The 20,154-nt window shown below is 44.9% G+C and overlaps 1 protein-coding gene across 1 annotated transcript; it reads right to left on the bottom strand.

Moving 5' to 3' along the window:
* Nucleotides 1–561: 561 nt before the first annotated feature.
* Nucleotides 562–4,934, bottom strand: PIM1 (Pim-1 proto-oncogene, serine/threonine kinase). The gene is made up of 6 exons (XM_055406834.2): nucleotides 4,437–4,934; nucleotides 4,213–4,319; nucleotides 4,052–4,102; nucleotides 3,585–3,951; nucleotides 1,860–2,036; nucleotides 562–1,085 (listed from the first exon to the last, which is right to left on the bottom strand). The coding sequence occupies exons 1-6, from the start codon at nucleotides 4,516–4,518 to the stop codon at nucleotides 928–930; spliced, it is 942 nt and encodes a 313-aa protein (XP_055262809.1). The 5' UTR covers nucleotides 4,519–4,934; the 3' UTR covers nucleotides 562–927.
* Nucleotides 4,935–20,154: the final 15,220 nt, after the last annotated feature.

Here is a 20,154-nt window from a genome sequence, read left to right as displayed (position 1 = left end):
TAACATTGACCTCCAGGTTAGAACGCGCATCATCTTTCCAAGGAAAAAACCCAAAATAGGTAAAATAACTTAAAAGGCAAAATTAAAAAAGAATTAGATCAACTACAATCCTTTTGTACACTACCATGCCAACTGTACACACATTTACAGTTTTTCTGTTGATTTGCATTGTTTGTGCATTTGTGTGTGTGTGTATGTGTGTGTGTGTGTGAGGTCTTGGCTTAGAAACAGTTAAGTAAAAACCAAAAAGGAAGACCAGTTCACTTGGGAGTTTTACTAAAGGTGGAAAAAGGGCAGGTGGCTCAGCGTTTGGCCCTGTAGCCTCTTCCATGGCACCTTTCATATGAAGGATGGGGGGGAAGGGGAAGGGAGAAAGAGAGGGAACCAAACCCAGGCAGATTTTTGGAAAAGCAGCAGGTAAAAGAGGCAAGTTCAAGTATTTCTCCCAGCACAGCCGGAGTCCCCACAGAAGGCACTCAGAAAGTCGGAAGAGGTGACAGGGACTTAAAATGGTGCTAGTCCTAACCCACCCCACCCCGCATCCCCCCCACCCCGCCCGACCCGTCACGGCATTCAGCAGAACTCTTGATGAAGGAAACAGTTCCATGGCAGGATCCTGACCTACTCCCACCCCCCCCACCGCTGCCCACCCCTGGGATTTTGCAGAGTCCAGCAATGCTGGACACCAGTGAGAAGGAGAGCTTCTATGGGAGGAGTGGAGGCCTAGGATGCCTGGAGTGGAGTCTCTTCCTCCCTTTTGGGAGGCAGCCTCCAGGAGCCTGGGGTCTGGAATGAGTTGTAAATGTTGTTCCTGTATCAAGCACTGTCCTGCTTGGAGATAAGTGTCACTGGTACTCGAGAAGCTGGAGACAAGACACTTCCCCTCCCTTGAGCATCTGACAGGGAGGAAAGAACCTGTGGGAGAAGCTATTTGCTGGGCCCTGGCGACAGGCTGTGGAGATGGATCTCAGCAGTTTCCTGCGGCAGGAGGACATCTTGCATCCACGGATGGTTCTGGATTTCTTCGAAGGTTGGCCGATCTGATGGTCTTAAGGCCAAGCACCATTTAATGAGATGTTGGCACTCTAGAGAAAGAAAGACAAGAGGTTATGAATGACTCAACTTGCTTTTGCAATGTAAAGGTCTTCCCACATTGCTTCCCAGGGGCCCACAGGTCAGGGATCCAACCGAGAGACTGGGCCCTTTCTAGAAGGCTGCCTCTTCAATCAGAAGGTATTAACTAACATCTAGATCCTCCAGTTTGCTTTCAGCTAAAAAAAAAAAAAAAACAGCTCCCCTCTTAAACTTGTGGTTTTCAAACTTCAAGAGCTGGGACCTTTCCCACGACGCCCACTCACCAGAAATAGGAAGGATGATGACAAGGGATTTTGATGAGACATCACTAAGCATGATGAGGTGATTCAATTCACCTACTGACTTACAAATATGAACACCACCCACGATGAGGTCACTGGAACCGCAGTATTTAGAGGGCCTGGCCTGCCTTAAGAGAGAAGGCTCAAAGAGCCCTCAACTTCTTACTCCTGGGCAAAACAGCCAGGAGTTAAGGGATCAGGATTTTGGGGTACTCAAAAACAAAAAAAATCTTCCAGTGATACTAAATGGTCTTTTTCTTCCTAATATTCTCACAGGTGCTCTTCCTCTGACCCCCCCTGCAAAAGCACCCACAAATGCACATCATTTGATTCCTGCAGACTGGCTCTCAAGCGTGAATCACTAGCCAAGAATCCTGCTAAGGGTCACGGCCTCTCCTGGGGAGTAAAGCTCCCCAAGCTCGTCAGGGACTATCAGCCTTGTGATTCCAGCCTCTCCTCAATAAGAGACTTCCCAGAAGTTACCTGAGGAGACCCGCTGCCTGAAGAAAACTTGGCCCCTGACGATCTCCTCGTCATGCTCAAAGGGAATATCTCCACAGACCATGTCATACAGCAGGATCCCCAGAGACCAGACAGCTGCCGACCTGCCATGGTAGCGATGGTAGCGGATCCACTCTGGAGGACTATACACTCGGGTCCCTGTGAGACAGGGGAATAGGAAGGAAAACATGCTTTTAGCAAAAATAAAACTCAAAGCAACTGAGAGGTATGCTGAGTAACTTAAAAAAAAAGGCACCAGCCTACTTCTGTCAGTAGCTGAGTGAACTCCAATCCGCCCCTCCCCAGGGCTAACAGGAGTGGTTGAGCAGCTTATGGCAACTCTCCAACCCAAAACATTACCAACTTCTCTATCAGCCCAGACCATAAACAAACAACTCCAAGAAACAAACAGGGCCAGCCACAGACCCAAGCACCAGGCTTGGATGTGGCAGGACCACCCACAATTGGAGGAGGAGATGAACACATGCATAATCAAGGGAGGTATCCCTACAGAATATCCTTAAATTGCATTAAAGGTCCTTGCCCAGGAGCAGGTTAGAGTGCCACCTCAGATATGATCCAGGCAAGGACACTTGCACAATATCCTAAGTCAGGGTGCCCTTTAGGAGTCCTTCCTCTCCACCCTCTGAATGCAGGGGCAGACACCCACACCCCTTCCTCCATCCACGGGAGAGGCAGAGCTGCTGGGCTGGCTTCAGACCACGTGATTCCTGTTTACAAACTTTGAGTTGTAAAAAAAAAATGTGGGCTCATCCCGCTGGTGCTCACCAGGGGGCAGCAAAGACTGGAAGGAAAAAACATGGGAGGACCCGGCCAGCCATTAACTGTTAAATACAAAAAAAAATGCAGCCCAACCCAGCGTCCTCCAAGGGCAAATAAACACAAACCACAAGCCCCAGTCACAAGTTTTGAAAGGCTGTCGTTTGTTAGGTTAAGCCGCTCAGATGATGACCCACCCGCCTCTGCTTTGATCTCCGAGCTCTCCATTCCATCTTTTCTGAAAGAACCCGCTCCAAGCCCCTCCCTAGGATAGGTTTTCATCCTCTCTGTGGAGACACCCAACTAATTTTCAAACCAGCAAGAGATCCTATTTCACAACATTCATTCCCGACTCCCTCACTCCACATCACCACCAAAAATAATAACAAGAGTCAACAAAATTAATTATTTAGTGAAACTACTCTTCTCTTCCTTATTCGTCCCTAGATCAAAGGGGAGGGGAAAAAAAACACACTGCAGCTCTAAAAACTACCTCACCGAAAACTCCCTTATAAATCAAAACAAAAATGACAAAACCGACGTTCAATTTTCATCTCTCCCGCTCTCTCCTCCCCCTGTCCCCCTCCCTCCCATCTTTCTACTGGCGGGGAAACTGGGTCAGACTTCAGAAATCTGGGCTACGGCCGGTTGCCCACAACCTCTTATTCATGGGGAAAGCTTGGAACCCACTGAATTCCACTTAAAAAATAAAATCATGCCAGAGACATTACAGGTTTAGCTGGCTCGAAATTCCCAGCTTTCCTACCCTGGGAAGCCCTCCTTCGCCCCACCCCTGCTAGCATCGAGCCAGGCGGCCCGATGACCTTTACAAAGGGCCGGGGAGGGAAGCCTGCCGAGGCCTCCAGGCCAGGCCGAGTCACCTGGGCAGTTCCCCTCCCGGGGAGCTCCCCCTCAGGCCTGACTCACCATCGAAGTCCGTGTAGACGGTGTCCTTGAGCAGCGCCCCCGACCCGAAGTCGATGAGCTTGAGCTCGCCGCGATTGAGGTCGATAAGGATGTTCTCGTCCTTGATGTCGCGGTGAAGCACCCCGCAGTCGTGGCAGTGCCGCACCGCCTCCAGCACCTGCCAGAAGAAGCTGCGGGCCAGCTCCTCCTGCAGGGCCCCCCTTTCCGTGATAAAGTCGAAGAGGTCTTGCACCGGCTCCGGCCTCTCCAGGATCAGGACGAAACTGTCGGGCCTCTCGAACCAGTCCAGGAGCCTAATGACGCCGGAGAAGCCCGAGCTCACCTTCTTCAGCAGAACCACTTCCATAGGCACTCGGGTGCCATTAGGCTGTAGAGGGGTGTGAGGGGGGCTGCAGTTAGGGCGCGGGCGGGTCACAGGGTGCCCCACTCCACCCATCCCGGGGGGTCGCTCCCTCCAGGATACTCACCAGCTCTCCCCAGTCGGAAATCCGGTCCTTCTCCACGTGCTTGATGGCCACCTGGAAAGCCCCCCCATAGAGTCTCTGTTAGAGATTCCCTCGCCGGGGGCCAAACACACCGGCGTGCCCCCGGCCGGCGCGCCCTGCCCGCAAGCCGGGCGCCCACTCACCGGCAAGTTGTCGGCGACACGGATGCCTGAGTACACCGAGCCGAAGCCGCCACTGCCCAGGAGCGGGCCCACCTGGTACTGCGACTCCAGGGGCTCCTTCTCCTTGCCTAGGGAAGGGAGAGTCCCAGGAGACTCAGTGACGGCCCGCGAGCCCTCCAGCTCCCACGCTCGAGGTCCAGCCGCCTCCCACCTCCATCCAGGGTTGGGGGGAGAGAGGCACTTACCCGGCGCCAGCTTGGTGGCGTGCAGGTCGCTGCAGGGCGCGGCGCGCAGGTGGGCAAGCGAGTTGATTTTGGACAAGAGCATCTCCACCTCCAGAGTGTCGGCGCAGAGGCTGTGTCTGGAGGAGCTACTGCAGTAGGGGCTAGGGCTGCGCCGGCGGCTGTGCCTAAGGCCGGGGCTGAGGCTGCGGGTGGCGTTGCGGCTGCGGCTGAGGCTGGCGCGGAAGGCCGAGGGCGAGTCGGAGGACGACTGGGGGCGCTGCCGGGGCTGGCGGCTGACGGACACGCCGGCAGGGTCAGGCAGCGCCGCGGGCGGCAGGGTGGGCGGCTCGAGGGGCTGGTGTGGCAGCGCTGCGACACAGGGAGAGTGTAGCTGTAGCTGCTGCTGCTGCTGCTGTTGCCGGTCCCGCCACCGCCACCGCCGCCAAGTCCTCTCCGGCCTCCTCCGCCACCGCGGCCGCTGCAGCAGACGCCCGGCTCGCCCTGCCGCCAGGAGTAAAAGGGGCGGAGCGCGCCGGCGGGGAGGGGGCGCGCGGGCGGGCGGGGAGGGGGCGGGGCCTCTCCGGGAGGCCTAGGCGGGGGAAGCCGGGCGGCCCGGCCGGCGGAGGGAGGAGAGGGGGTGGGGGAGCGGTGGGACGGGGCGACTCCCCTCCGCACCCCCCTCCCCGCTCGCGCCCCGTCGCCGCGCCCCGGCCCCGCCCCCGCCAGCGCGCCTCCAGCCAACCAGAGGCCGGCTCATCTGCATAACGCGGGCGCGCCCCGCCCACGCCCCGCCCCGGCTCTCGCGGTCAGAATGGTCTCTACGCCGCCACGACGTGGCGGGAAGGAAAAGGCGCCAAAATGGAGGGGGAGGGGCGCGGGGCGTGCGGGGAGGCGGGAGCCGGGTGTTGAGCCGCGAGGGAGGAAGGATGGGGAGGGGCGTATCGATTCAAACCCAAACAATAACAAAGCCATCAAAGGCCGCCCGAGGCCGGCTCTGCGGCTCTCGGTTTCTCGGGGTTTTTGGGTCAAGGGCTAAGAGCTGGAGCATAACAAGTTGCGCAGCGAAGACAGGCGTTGGTGTGTCAGGCCCCGAGGCCCGGCGGCCGGCGCGCCGGGGTGTGAGCGACTGTGTGGAGGGGCAGGGGGAGGATGCCGACGAGGGTGGTCTTTATGTGTGACTCAGACGCGAGACCTCCAAGTCGGCTTGGGCGGGTTGACCACGCGCTGTGGGCTCGGGCTGGATTCTCTGGGGTTTGGATGTTGGGGGCGCAGGATCTGCAAGATGTGAGTCACAACGGCGGCTTCACGGAGGTGTCACAGGCCTGGAATAAAACCCGGAGAGCTCCGCTGGCTCGGGGGAGGGGTCCAGATCGCGATTGTCACAGCCGCTGAAAAGATCGGCCCCCAGATCCTCTGGCAGATTTTTATGTTTTAAAAAAATGCAGAAAGGTTCCAGTGAATCCTGATGCCGAAGAAGTGATGTGTGTCAGAGTGCCCAGTAAAGAGGAAATCACGAAACAAATGTTAGTATTGTGATGCCAGATGCTGTCTCAGCCCCTTCTGTGAGGGCGGGAGAGAGAAGAAAATGCCTCATCTAAAAGCGAGGGTGGGAAGGCGCGCTAGATGTAATCAGAGTTTTCACGTTGTATTCACCTTCTCGTCAGCCTGTTATTACCAGTCAGGCAATATTAGCAATTATTGGCTGCTCCCAGTCTTGACTCAAAGGAAATTCCCACCTCACCCCCGCTCCGTGCCCCCTTGGAAATAACACGGAAACTGACCAATTCGACTTTCATTCTTTGTCCTTTTAAACTTCTTGTAGAGTTGATAACGACGTGTGAAATGAGTAAATTAAAATTCTTTGTAATCCGTAAATTGAGTTGTCGGGTCCTCCTAAGTAATTGAAAGCTAACTACATCCTCTTTTTTTCTTCAAGTTTCTGCCACTTAAAGAAAAAATGAGGTCTGAGGATCTGTATAGCTGCACTCATTAATGAATTTAAATGTTTCATTAAAAGTTTTCTACAATGCTGTTATATAAAGATGCTCAGATATTTCACAACTTTTATCTTATGAAATATTACATATTTTCCTTTTGTTTGTGTACTGTGGCCTAACTCATTCATTTTTGATGACTAGGAAAAAGCCCAAGGGAACAAGAATTATTCCTTTTTTACAGATAGGAAAATGAAACATAAATAAAATGGCACAGAGTCATACAGCAGCTAAGAGAGGAAGAGATAAAACAACACAAATTCAACTCCCATCCAAAATTTTCCTCTTGTTGGGCTCTAAAACTGTCCTTGGTACTGAGTAAGACATCAGGTATCAATCAATGTATGTGACCCCCACCTCCATTCCCTCTTCCTTTCCTCTCATAAGCCCTACTGGACTATTCTCACTTGTTCCCACTTGTCTAGCCTTTGTAGAGCTGGACTTTCTGCCTTTGTAGAGGTAGTCAACTTGTTCTGAGAATGCCCCCTCCTCTACATTTTCATTTAAAGTCTTTCCAGACTTCAGGATACAATTAAAATAGTTCCACCCCAGATTGCTAGGCAAACTGTCTACGCCACTTAATCATATATTTGTTTCTTGGTTTGTTTGTGTTTTTTTTTTAATCTATAACTTTTCAGTTATTTATACCTTGTCTTCCTATTCCTTGAATGAATACTTTTCCAATATTCATTGATGAAGGGAAAAACCAAAATGTGTCCCAACAAAAAGGTCATGATTACATAATTTTATACCAAATTTAAGTGAATTAAGTGGGCTTAGGCAAAGTAAAATAAAGGTTAGGAACTATCTTTAAATTGGGTTAGCCTGCTTTCAGATCTGGGATCTGGCACCTAGTAATGTGGCATTCATGAAGTTGCTTCACCTTTCATCAGCTTGATATTTTATCAAATTGCTTTAGACTCTGAATGGAGATAATGGCACCCCTCATAGGACTCTTGTAAGGAGCAAATGAAATTCTGCATATAAAGCTCGTAGATTGGCACGAAGTAAACTTCCAATAAATATTAGCTATGATGGCAATGATGCTGATTATGATTATAACGATGATGAAAAGGAAGAATTTAGGGATGGTCTTGCACCTTGGAAGTTTCTAAGATAAAATGCTAACTAGTTAGATTTTAATCATCTTGGGAGAGAAAATGATTCAAACTAGTTGTATACATTCAATCAAATTCACTTTCTCTAGATCTTTGTAGGGCTCAATCTTTAATTAGCTTTAGCTAAAGTGATTAACAACCAGTCCATTCTAAAGGAGATCAATCCTGGGTGTTCATTGGAAGGACTGATGCTAAAGCTGAAACTACAATACTTTGGCCACCTCATGTGACAAGTTGACTCACTGGAAAAGAGTCTGATGCTGGGAGGGATTGGGGGTGGGAGGAGACGGGGACGACAGAGAATGAGATGGCTGGATGGCATCACCGACTCGATGGACATGAGTTTGAGTGAACTCCGGGAGTTGGTGATGGACAGGGAGGCCTGGCGTGCTGGGGTCGCAAAGAGTCGGACACGACTGAGCGACTGAACTGAACTGAAAGTGATTAACATCTAATATGTCTGCTTCATATGATGGGTACTTCACAGCTAGAAGTTATAAAACATGGACCTTGCTTGGAAAACCGCTTTTAAAGATGATTATTAAACATTCAAGTATGTTTTGTGTTAAAAGTTACTCTAAAGGTAGAGAATTTGATGTTTGATTCATCAACCTGTAGTTGTAATAATAAAAACAAGCACAACCTGTGATGTCTCAAAGATTCTAACAAAGAATCAGAAATATCACACTAATTATTAAATGACAAGTGCTTTTAGAAAGATGAAGACCATAATTATGCTAACAATTCTCTGGAAAGGGCAGAATTGTTTTATGTTTATTTGAACAATAGCCAAATTAATCGTTAGGTGGTTTCCATATTCTACCTGATGTGGATTTAATCAAGGTATTGTCAAAAGAATGCCTTCGGTAATTTCTGTAATCACAGTTTAGAAGAGGTTTGAAAGGGAGGCCTATTCACAATCTTTTAAAGTATCGCTGAGTCTACTTGATACACTTATATAACTAGGTCTCTATCAGTTTTTCTCTATAAATTACTTGCAATTAATTGAATAGAAATAATTTGGGTCTGCATCTCTTATTTCTCTCCTTAAAAGAGGATTACTGAGTTTTTTAAAGTTTAATTTTGAAAAAATTTATCATTATTTTTTATTTTACTCCTTGTTTGGTAAAATAAAAAGAAAGAGGAAAATTTGGGAGAAAGTCACCTGCAATAGACTTCTTTCTATATCTTAAAATGTCTCCAATTATCTCAACAGTTGTATGATTATTTAGAAAAATTTTAATTTCACATGTGTGGAATATATGTGAAAACTCCCTACAAATCGTAAGACATGAAACAGTCTAAATTTAAAAAGACATGCCTCTGGGAATTCCTTGGCTGTCCAGTGTTTAAGACTGTGCTTCCACTGCCAGGAACCTGGCTTTGATACTTGGTCATGGAACTAAGGGAGAAGGCAATGGCACCCCACTCCAGTACTCTTCCCTGGAAAACCCCATGGATGGAGAAGCCTGGTAGGCTGCAGTCCATGGGGTCGCTAAGAGTCGGCCACGACTGAGCGCCTTCACTTTCACTTTTCACTTTCATGCATTGGAGAAGGAAATGGCAACCCACTCCAGTGTTCTTGCCTGGAGAATCCCAGGGACGGGGGGAGCCTGGTAGGAGGCTGTCTATGGGGTCACACAGAGTCGGACATGACTGAAGTGACTTAGCAGCAGCAGCAGCAGGGAACTAAGATCCTGAAAGCTGTACATGGCATGCCCGCTCCCCCCCCCGCCAAAAAAATGAAATCTTGATGGCCAACAGGCACATGCAATGATGCCTATCATCTCTAATTATTAGAGAAATCCAAGTCAAAACTACAACGAGGACTTCCCAGGTGTCCCAGTAGCTAAGATCTGCCTGCCAGTGCAGGGGACACTGGTTTGATCCCTGGTTTGGGAAGATCCCAGTGCCATGGAGCAACTAAGCCCACATGCCACAACTACTGAGCCAAGCTTTGGAGCCTTTGAGCTGCAACTATTGAAGCCTGAGAGCCTAGAGCCTGTGTGCTACAACAGAAGTCACTACAAAGAGAAGCCCACCCACCACAACTAGAGAAAGCACTCACAACAATGAAGACCCAGTCCAGCTAAAAAAAAAACAGCTACTATGAGGTATGACCTTACACCAGTCAGAATGGCCATCATTAAAAAGTCTAAAAGTAAAAACTGCTGGAGAGGGTGTGTAGAAAAGGGAACCCTCCTACACTGTTGGTGGAAATGTAAGTTGGTGCAGTCACTATGGAGAACAGTATGCTGCTGCTGCTGCTAAGTCGCTTCAGTCGTGTCTGACTCTGTGCGACCCCATAGACGGCAGCCCACCAGGCACCCCTGTCCCTGGAGAACAGTATAGAGGTTCCTCAAAAAACAAAAAACAGTTGCTATATGATCCAGCAATCCCACTTCAGGACATACATAGGGACAAAACTGTAATACTAAAAGATACATGCATCCCTATGTTCATAGCAGCACTATATAAAATAGCCAAGACATGGATAAAACCTTAATGTCCATTGACAGATGAATGGATAAAGAAGAAATGCCATAAAAGAGAATATATTATAATAGTCATAAAATAGAGTGAAATGATGCCATTTGCAGCAACATGGATGGACCTAGAAATTATCATACCAAGTGAAATAAGTCAGAAAGAGAAAGACAAATACCATATGATATCACTTACATGTGGAATCTAAAATATGACACAAATGAATCTATCTATGAACAGAAACAGATTCGCAGACAGACTTGTGGTTGTGGGGGGAGTGGCTAGATTGCGAGTTTTGGATTAGCATATGCAAACGATTACATATAGAATGGCTCAACAACAAGGTCCTACTGTATAACACAGGGAACTATATTCAATATCCTGTGGTAAACCATGATGGAAAAGAATATGAAAAAGAATGTATATATATGTATGTATAACTGAACTACTCTGCTGTACAACAGAAATTAACACAACATTGTAAATCAACTACACTTCAATAAAATAAATTTTAAAATAAATAAAAAGACTGAAGTTTCCTTTCTAAGTTGTAGTGCTTGTGGTAGTGGTGGACAGCTAGGAAATCCAGAATGTCCCAACAGCAGAACAGTCAGGAAATCTATGAAGTCAAGTTAGAACTGGTTCTTGTCATTGATAAGATGTGACATTTGTTTCAAGTTTATAAATCTCCCTTAGTCAGCTTCCAATTTTCTCAGCAAGGCTGAAGAAAGAAAGGGTTTTTTTTATTCGGTTAAGTATATGTAAATTCATTACCAATTCATTTGTTTTTTTTTTTAAAGAAATAAAAATAACCTAGATTTATTTTTGATTTCTACACATTTAGTACTGCCAGTTTGAGTAGAATTAATTGAATGTGCTATACACAAAGATTTTATAGTTCCTGGGTATTACTGAATAGTAGTCCAACTAGTCCATTCTAAAGGAGATCAGTCCTGGGTGTTCATTGGAAGGACTGATGCTAAAGCTGAAACTCCAATACTTTGGCCACCTCATGCGAAGAGTTGACTCACTGGAAAAGACTGATGCTGGGAGGGATTGGGGGCGGGAGGAGAAGGGGACGACAGAGAATGAGATGGCTGGATGGCATCACCGACTCGATGGACATGAGTTTGAGTGAACTCCGGGAGTTGGTGATAGACAGGGAGGCCTGGCGTGCTGGGATTCATGGGGTTGCAAAGAGTCGGACACGACTGAGTGACTGAACTGAACTGAAAAACAAAAAAGAGCAGGTTAGAATGTACAAAGGCTACAGGAAGCCTGGAGACTGTCACAGAAATATTTTATTAGAAGATGAGGAAAATGTATGCTTCAGATCAAAAACAGGCAAATGCACCAAAACTCTGCATGTTTAACTGATAAAGTAGAGGGGCTGTGTGTGTGAGAGAGAGACAAAATTCACATGTATGAAAGCTGATGAAGGGACTGTCTGTCATTTTCTAAAAAATAGAATACAATTATTGATGCAAGACTTGGAAAAGCCGCAAAGTACAGCTAAGTAAAAGAAAAAAAATTCACTCAAAAAGATTTCATGGAACATCGAAACACTAAAAAGATGGTAATGAAACATTTGTTTATTGTATATCTCATTTATCATTTAATAATATACAGCTTTATTTTTTGCATTTGTTTAGTCTCTATAACTAGATTACAAATGCACTGAGGGCAGAAACCATTCTTCCACTGAGCATAAAGGCTAAGGGCTGCCAGTGAGTCAAGTGAGAGGGGCAAAAGAGAGACTGTGATAGCAACCAAAATTGAGCATCAGAGATGTGCTGGGGGATTTCCCTGGTGGCCCAGTGGTTAAAACTCCATGCTTCCAATGCAGGAGGCGTGGGTCTGACCCCAAGTCAGGGAACTAGCATTCCCACAGGCCCTGTGGTGCGGCCAAAAAAAAAAAAAAAAAGGCAATTATAATAAATGACCAAGCCTATTAAGAAACCAAATATCTAAAAAACAAAGCAAAAACAAAGATGTGCTGGGTGTTTTTCTAAGCACTTTATATGAATCCTTGTATAAATCCTGTGACATAGGCAGTTTTACTGTCTTCACTGGCTTATAGGTAAGTAAACAGAAATGGAGAGAAGTAATTTGCCATAGCTAAGTGGCAAAGCCATCCCTTCCCCATCATGCCAAACTGCTTTTTCAAAGAACACAAGATGAGTTTAAGGGATTTAACAAGGTAAGCTATGATTAAGTTCTAACTGAGGGTATATCATCCACAAGGGCAGGGTTCAGAGGAGGCTGAAGAAGTCAAGGAAGGCTCATGGAGGATATAGAACTTGATGTGAAATCTTGAAGGATGAGTGAGATGCAAATAGATAGAGACAGGGGACTTCCCTGGTGGTCCAGTGGGTTTTTTTTTTTTTTTCTTTTTTTTTGTGCTCTCAACACAAGGGTCATGTGTTCAACCCCTGGTTGGGGAACTAAGATCCTGCATGCTGCACGGTGCGGGCAAAAGATGCTTTGTGTGATGTTCTCTGTATTCCCCTATACTTGGAAAGTGAATGAATAAAAGTTTCTTTAAATAAATGAAAAGCAGAAAGCCAGACAGAAAAATCAGTCGAACCTCCTGACGTCATGAGGCAAAATGTGAAAGAGATGAAAAAGATGACAGATTTTATTTCAGTCTTTATTGAAGAAGAAACTAGGAAGATTTTCTATTCAAATCATCTCTTGAAGCTTATGGTTTGGGAATAGTAGCTTACACTGCGGTTAACACATAGGGTGTTCAAGGTTCAAATGACAAAGAAGACATGAATTAACATGATTGGATGAAATCCACTTGATAATTTGGAGAAACTTATATTTTCAACATACACTTCCTCTTTTCCAACTCTGTTTAGTTCTCTTTTTAGGTTAGGTTCTGCTAAAACAAATATGGACAGCTCACCACAGCCAGAACTAGAAAACTATACTGTAAACACGGAACCATTTTTTATGGCCTTGGCCTTCAGTGTATGTCAACATTTCTTTGAATGTCTTGGTTCAATCTTGGGCTCAATTTAGAGAACAAGTGTGTTGTGCTGTCCTCTTTACAGAAATAGTGTTACTTTTCCCCGGATCGGTTAAGTTTGTTTCTGTGTTCAGTGATGCTACATTATTAGAGGGACACCCACTCACTAGATGAAAATCAAACTTATCATTGGCAGTCATCAGAATTTCTCTGAAGTCACTCTTATGAATGGGAGTTATATTGGCAAAGAGCTGGTCTCCTTGTGCAGGGCTGTAAAGACAACACAGATTACATACTTTAGCCCAAATTACATATGTATCCCCGAGTTCAGTCTATCTTTACAAACAAACACAAAGCCATTTGGGCTTCTTGCAGCTCTCTGATCATTGCAGCCAATAATTTTTAAACTCACAGCAATTAGTGTACTAGTATTTTGCCACAAGGAGATCCAACCAGTCCATTCTAAAGGAGATCAGTCCTGGGTGTTTGTTGGAGAGACTGATGCTAAAGCTGAAACTCCAATACTTTGACCACCTCATAAGAAGCGTTGACTCACTGGAAAAGACTCTGATGCTGGGAGGGATTGGGGGCAGGAGGAGAAGGGGATGACAGAGAATGAGATAGCTGAATGGCATCACCAACTTGATGCACATGAGTTTGAGTGACCTCCGGGAGTTGGTGATAGACAGGGAGGCCTGGCGTGCTGTGATTCATGGGGTTGCAGAGTCAGACACGACTGAGTGACTGAACTAAACTGAGCTGAACTGATTTTGCCACAATCATACTCTTCTGTTATCTAAGTGCTCACTGTCTTCATAGCATCATCTTTAACAGCAGCAAGGATCACCTGAATGTTGGCCATGAAAGGATTCCTATTTCTCCAATGAGACCATAAGCTCTTCAAGTGCAGAGTTTATATTGTAAATTTTTTAAGATCATGTAGCTCCCTTTCAGTTCAGTTCGGTCGCTCAGTCGTGTCCGACTCTTTGTGACCCCATGAATCACAGCACGCCAGGCCTCCCTGTCCATCACCAACTCCTGGAGTTCACTCAAACTCATGTCCATCGAGTCAGTGATGCCATCCAGCCATCTCATTCTCTGTCGTCCCCGTCTCCTCCTGCCCCCAATCCTTCCCAGCATCAGAGTCTTTTCCAGTGAGTCAACTCGTCTCACGAGGTGGCCAAAGTATTGGAGTTTCAGCTTTAGCATCAGTCCTTCCAATGAACACCCAGGATTGATCTCCTTTAGAATGGACTGGTTGGATCTCCTTGCAGTCCAAGGGACTCTCAGGAGTCTTCTCCAGCACCACAGTTCAAAAGCATCAATTCTTCAGCGATCAACTTTCTTCACAGTCCAACTCTCACATCCATATATGACCACAGGAAAAACCATAGCCTTGACTAGACGGACCTTGGTTGGCAAAGTAATGTCTCTGCTCTTTAATATGCTATCTAGGCTGGTCATAACTTTCCTTCGAAGGAGCAAGCGTCTTTTAATTTCATGGCTGCAATCAGTATCCGCAGTGATTTTGGAGCCCAAAAAAATAAAGTCTGACACTGTTTCCACTGTTTTCCCATCTATTTCCCATGAAGTGATGGGACCAGATGCCATGATCTTTGTTTTCTGAATGTTGAGCTTCAAGCCAACCTTTTCACTCTCCTCTTTCACTTTCATCAAGAGGCTTTTTAGTTCCTCTTCACTTTCTGCCATAAGGGTGGTGTCATCTGCATATCTGAGGTTATTGATATTTCTCCCAGCAATCTTGATTCCATCTTGTGCTTCTTCCAGCCCAGCGTTCCTCATGATGTACTCTGCATATAAGTTAAATAAGCAGCGTGACAATATATAACCTTGATGTACTCCTTTTCCTATTTGGAGCCAGTCCATTGTTCCATGTCCAGTTGTAACTGTTGCTTCCTGACCTGCATACAGGTTTCTCAAGAGGCAGGTCAGGTGGTCTGGCATTCCCATCTCTTTCAGAATGTTCCACAGTTTATTGTGATCCACACAGTCAAAGGCTTTGGCATAGTCAATGAAGCAGAAGTAGCTCCCTTTGGTAGGTATTAAACAGAGAGTTGTTGTTGTTGTTGTTTTAATGGAATTTAATTAAACCCAAAAGAGAATACATTTAAGATCCTGAGTTTCCCTTGCCTTAATCTTTGCTCCTGCTATTTTTACTGTACACATTATAGCGACAAAACAAATGGCTATTTGCGCTTTCAAAAATTAAGACTTCAGAAAAATTTTTTGCCTTTCTCAGAAAAGTACTTAAATTTTTTTTTATTTTTAGCTGTGCTGGGGCTTCATTGCTGCACTCAGGCTTTCTCTAGTTGTGGCAAGTGGAGGCTACTCTCTAGTTGCAGTGCTCAGGCTTTTCATTGCAGCGGCTTTGCTTGTTGCAGAGCACAGGCTCTAGGGCTCATCCGCTTCAGTAGTTGCAGCACACAGGCTCAGTAGCTGTGTCGCATGAGCTTAGTTGCTCCCTGGCATCTTCCTGGACCAGAGATTGAACCTGTGTCCCCTGCCTTGGCAAGCATATTCTTAACCACTGGACCACCAAGGAAGCCCAGAAAAGCACCCAAAGCTTAGAGAATTAGGTACAGTTTAATTTTTAGGGATAATAATATTAATTGAGCACTAACTATGTGCTGAGCACTAGTCTAACTGATTTTATGCACTGTATATACTCACATACACATTAATATATGATAGATATTCATATGGCATATACATATTTTTTTTCATCAATCCTCTTGATTATTATTATAGCTAGGAAGGTACATAACTTGCCCAAGGCCCACAGGTGATAAAGGCACAAGCCCTGATACCTAGAACATATGCTGATTAAGAGATAGACAACGTATGGGGTAGCTCTTTGTGTGTTAGAGGTCACACTCAGAGCCCATAAGGCCACAAGCCAGATTAAATAAAATCAGGAAGCAAGGTAATGAATGGAAAGACAATAGAGCCAGTGGATAATTTCCTTCAATATTGTGCCCAAGAGAAATGAATGGGGATTGGAACAATGTCGAAAGTTAACGGTGTGAGTGAGTGGTGACAAAGAGGAATGACAGCTGAAAATGAGAACTTCTGGTAGTCAAGCATGTGGGATAAGGGTTAGACTTAGGGTGAGAGAAAGCTATAATCTATGGCTGTGAGACAAATATCTCTTGTGTCTTGCAGGGGTATTGATTGATACAGTCAGTTAATCTATAAATACTTACTGAACAGCCACTATATTCAAGGTACTGTGCCATGGAGATAGGTAGAAACAAAAGACACAGTCCTAGTTTCTTCTTATGAATCTTTTATCCTGATAAGGCAAGACATACAGAATCATGAAGATTGAGCTTGAAGCATAAAGCTTGAAACATAAAGATGAGCTTGAAGGAAACATAAAGATCTTCTCATCTAATCTTTCTAGTTTTACAGATGACCAAAAGCAAATCTCAGAGGCAGGAAGTGACTTGACAAAGTTCCCGTAGCCTTTTTAGAGCAAGGGTAGAAGCCAGACTTGATTACCACTCCAGGCTCTTTCTATTTTCTTATATAGATGTAATTAGTAATGAATGGTAGTATTTGCCAAGTAGAAAATGAATGGTATAGGTAATGCATTGTTTCTTACTGTAATATGTTTACAATAAAATGCTAAAATTTTTTCTGGGGAATTTTCAGGTGCAGAGGGACTTTCCCAGTTGTCTCCTCAGCTGCTTTAGCATGAAAACAGAAAAAGGCCCTCCGGCGTGCTCTCGGAGCACCTGTGCCACCTCAGTCATATACGTCACATGTGATCTTGACCCATCTAATTCAGTAGTTCTGAAAGCGTGTGGTCTCCAGATGAGCAGCACCTGGAAACTTGCTTGAAATGCAAATTCTTGAGCCCACTCCAGATCCACTGAATCAGAAACTCCAGGGGTGGGGCTCAGTGATTTATGGTTTAACAAGCCATCAGCTTGCACTGATATGCTTTTTTAAAAAATATATATATAATTTTTATTTATTTTTGGCTATGTGGTCTTCATTGCTGCACAGACTTTTTCTCTAGTTGTGGCGAATGGGGACTACTCTCTAGTTGTGGTGCTCCAGCTTCTCATTGCGGTGGCTTCTCTTGTGGCTTCGGGGCTCAAGAGCACAGGCTCAATAGTTGTGGTTCACGGGGTTAGGTGCTCAGTGGCATGTGGGATCTTCCTGAATCAAGGATTGAATTCATGTCTCCTGCCTTGCCAGGAAAGTTCTATACCACTAAGCCATCAGGGAAGCCCCACTGATATACTTTTGAGCTTGAGAAACTTTGGTCTCTCTAAATGGCTCTTCAGAGAGCTTGTGAGCTCCTTGAAAGCAGAGACCATGTCTTCCATACTTTATATTTTCCTAGATTAGTACCAAACCTTGAATGCAGTGGTAAAAGTGAAAGTATTATCTGCTCAGTCACGTCCTACTCTTTGTGACCCCAGGGACTGTAGCCCACCAGGCTCCTCTGTCCATGGGATTTCCCAGGCAAGAATACTGGAGTGGGTTGTCATTCCCTTATCCAGGAGATCTTCCCGACCCAGGGATTGAACCTAGGTCTTCTGCATTGCAGGCACTTTCTTTACTAATTGAGCCACCAGGGAAGATGGCCCTGGTGGATGTTCATATGAACACAGTGGATGTTTATAAATATTTCTGAAACAACTATGGGAGTGCACATGATAAGGCAAAACATGCCATTATCCAACTTTCCTCCTGTAATGATTAGCACCTTTTGATTCACTTTATGTTATGAGTTGATTAGTGTCTCTCCGACCCCAAATTCATATGTTGGTGACTCAATTGCCCCCCTTCTGTACCTTGGAATATATATTTGGAGATAGGACCATTAAAGAGGTAATGAGGGAAATCCCCTAGTGGTCCAGTGGTTAAGATTCTTTGCTTCCAAATCAATCAATGTGATATAGTTCAGTTCAGTCGCACATTACCAAATTGAAGGATAAAAACAATATGATTATCTCAAAAGATGCAGAGAAAGCCTTTGACAAAATTCAACACCCATTTATGATAAAAACTCTCCAGAAAGCAGGCATAGAAGGCACATACCTCAACATAATAAAAGCCATATATGATAAACCCACAGCAAACATTATCCTCAGTGGCAAAAATTGAAAGCATTGCCCCTAAAGTCAGGAACAAGACAAGAGTGCCCACTCTCACCACTACTATTCAACATAGTTTTGGAAGTTCTAGCTACAGCAATTAGAGAAGAAAAAGAAATAAAAGGAATCCAGATTGGAAAAGAAGAAGTAAAACTCTCACTGTTTGCACATGACATGATCCTCCACGTAGAAAACCCTAAAGATATCACCAGAAAATTACTAGAGCTAATCAATGAATAGGGTAAAGTTGCAGGATATAAAATTAATACACAGAAATCCCTTGCATTCCTATACGCTAACAATGAGAAAATACAGAAATTAAGGAAACAATCCCATTGATCACTGTGATGAAAAGAATAAAATATTTAGGAATAAATCTACCTAAAGAAACCAAAGACCTCTATATAGAAAATTATAAAACACTGATGAAAGAAAACAAAGATGACACAAATAGATGGAGATATATACCATATTCATGGATCAGAAGAATCAATATAGTGAAAATGAGTATACTACCCAAAGCAATCTATAGATTCAATGCAATCCCTATCAAGTTACCAATGGTATTTTTCACAGAACTAGAACAAATAATTTCGCAATTTGTATGGAACTACAAAAAAACCTCAAATAGCCAAAGCAATCTTGAGAAAGAAGAATGGAACTGGAAGAATCAACCTGCCTGACTTCAGACTATACTGCAAGGCTGCAGTCATCAAGACAGTATGGTACGGGCACAAAGACAGAAATATAGATTAATGGAAGAAAATAAAAAGCCCAGAGATAAATCCATGCACCTATGGACACCTTATCTTTGACAAAGGAGGCAAAAATATAAGTGGAGAAAAGACAATCTCTTTAACAAGTGGTGCTGGGAAAACTGGTCAACCACCTGTAAAAGAATGAAACTGGAACACTTTCTAACACCATCAGTTCAGTTCAGTTCAGCTTTTCAGTCCTGTCCAACTCTTTGTAACCCCATGGACTGCAGCACACCAGGCCTCCCTGTACATTGCCAACTCGCAGAGTTTACTCAGACTCATGTCCATTGAGGGGGTGATGCCATCCAGCCATCTCATTCTCTGTCGTCCCCTTCTCCTCCTGCCTTCAATTTTTCCCAGCATCAGAGTCTTTTCAAATGAGTCAGTTCTTCGCATCAGGTGACCAAAGTATTGAAGTTTCAACTTCAGCATCAGTCCTTCCAATGAACACTCATGACTGATCTCCTTTAGGATGGACTGGTTGGATCTCCTTGCTGTCCAAGGGACTCTCAAGAGTCTTCTCCAATACCACAGTTTAAAAGCATCAATTCTTTGGCAATCAGCTTTCTTTATAGTCCAACTCTCACATCCATACATGATTACTGGAAAAACCACAGCTTTGACTGGACAGACCTTTGTTGGCAAAGTCAAGTCTCTGCTTTTTAATATGCTATCTAGGTTGGTCATAACTTTTCTTCCAAGGAGCAAGCATCTTTTAATTTCATGGCTGCAATCAGCATCTGCGGTGATTTTGGAGCCCAAAAAAATAAAGCCTGACACTGTTTCCCCATCATTTTCCCAGGAAGTGACAGGACCAGATATGATGATCTTAGTGTTCTGAATGTTGATCTCTAAGCCAACGTTTTCACTCTCCTCTTTCACTTTCATCAAGAAGCTCTTTAGTTCTTCTTCATTTTTGCCATAAGGGTGGTGTCATCTGCATATCTGAGGTTATTGATATTTCTCCTGGCAATCTTGATTTCAGCTTGTGCTTCTTCCAGCCCAGCGTTCCTCATGATGTACTCTGCATATAAGTTAAATAAGCAGGGTAACAAAATATAGCATTGACGTACTCCCTTTCCTATTTGGAACCAGTCTGTTGTTCCATGTACAGTTCTAACTGTTGCTTCCTGACCTGCATACAAATTTCTCAAGAGGCAGGTCAGGCATCTGGTATTTCCATCACTTGAAGAATTTTCCACAGTTTGTTGTGGTCCACACAGTCAAAGGCTTTGGCATAGTCAATAAAGCAGAAGTAGATGTTTTTCTTGAACTC

This window comes from Moschus berezovskii, chromosome 23 (assembly GCF_049115385.1).
Source record: "Moschus berezovskii isolate FMDL1 chromosome 23, NW_MosBer_1.0, whole genome shotgun sequence".
In the NCBI taxonomy this organism is placed as follows: Eukaryota; Metazoa; Chordata; class Mammalia; order Artiodactyla; family Moschidae; genus Moschus; species Moschus berezovskii.
The sequence above is the reverse complement of the archived record's forward strand: the minus strand, read 5'-3'. Positions and strand labels throughout refer to the sequence as shown.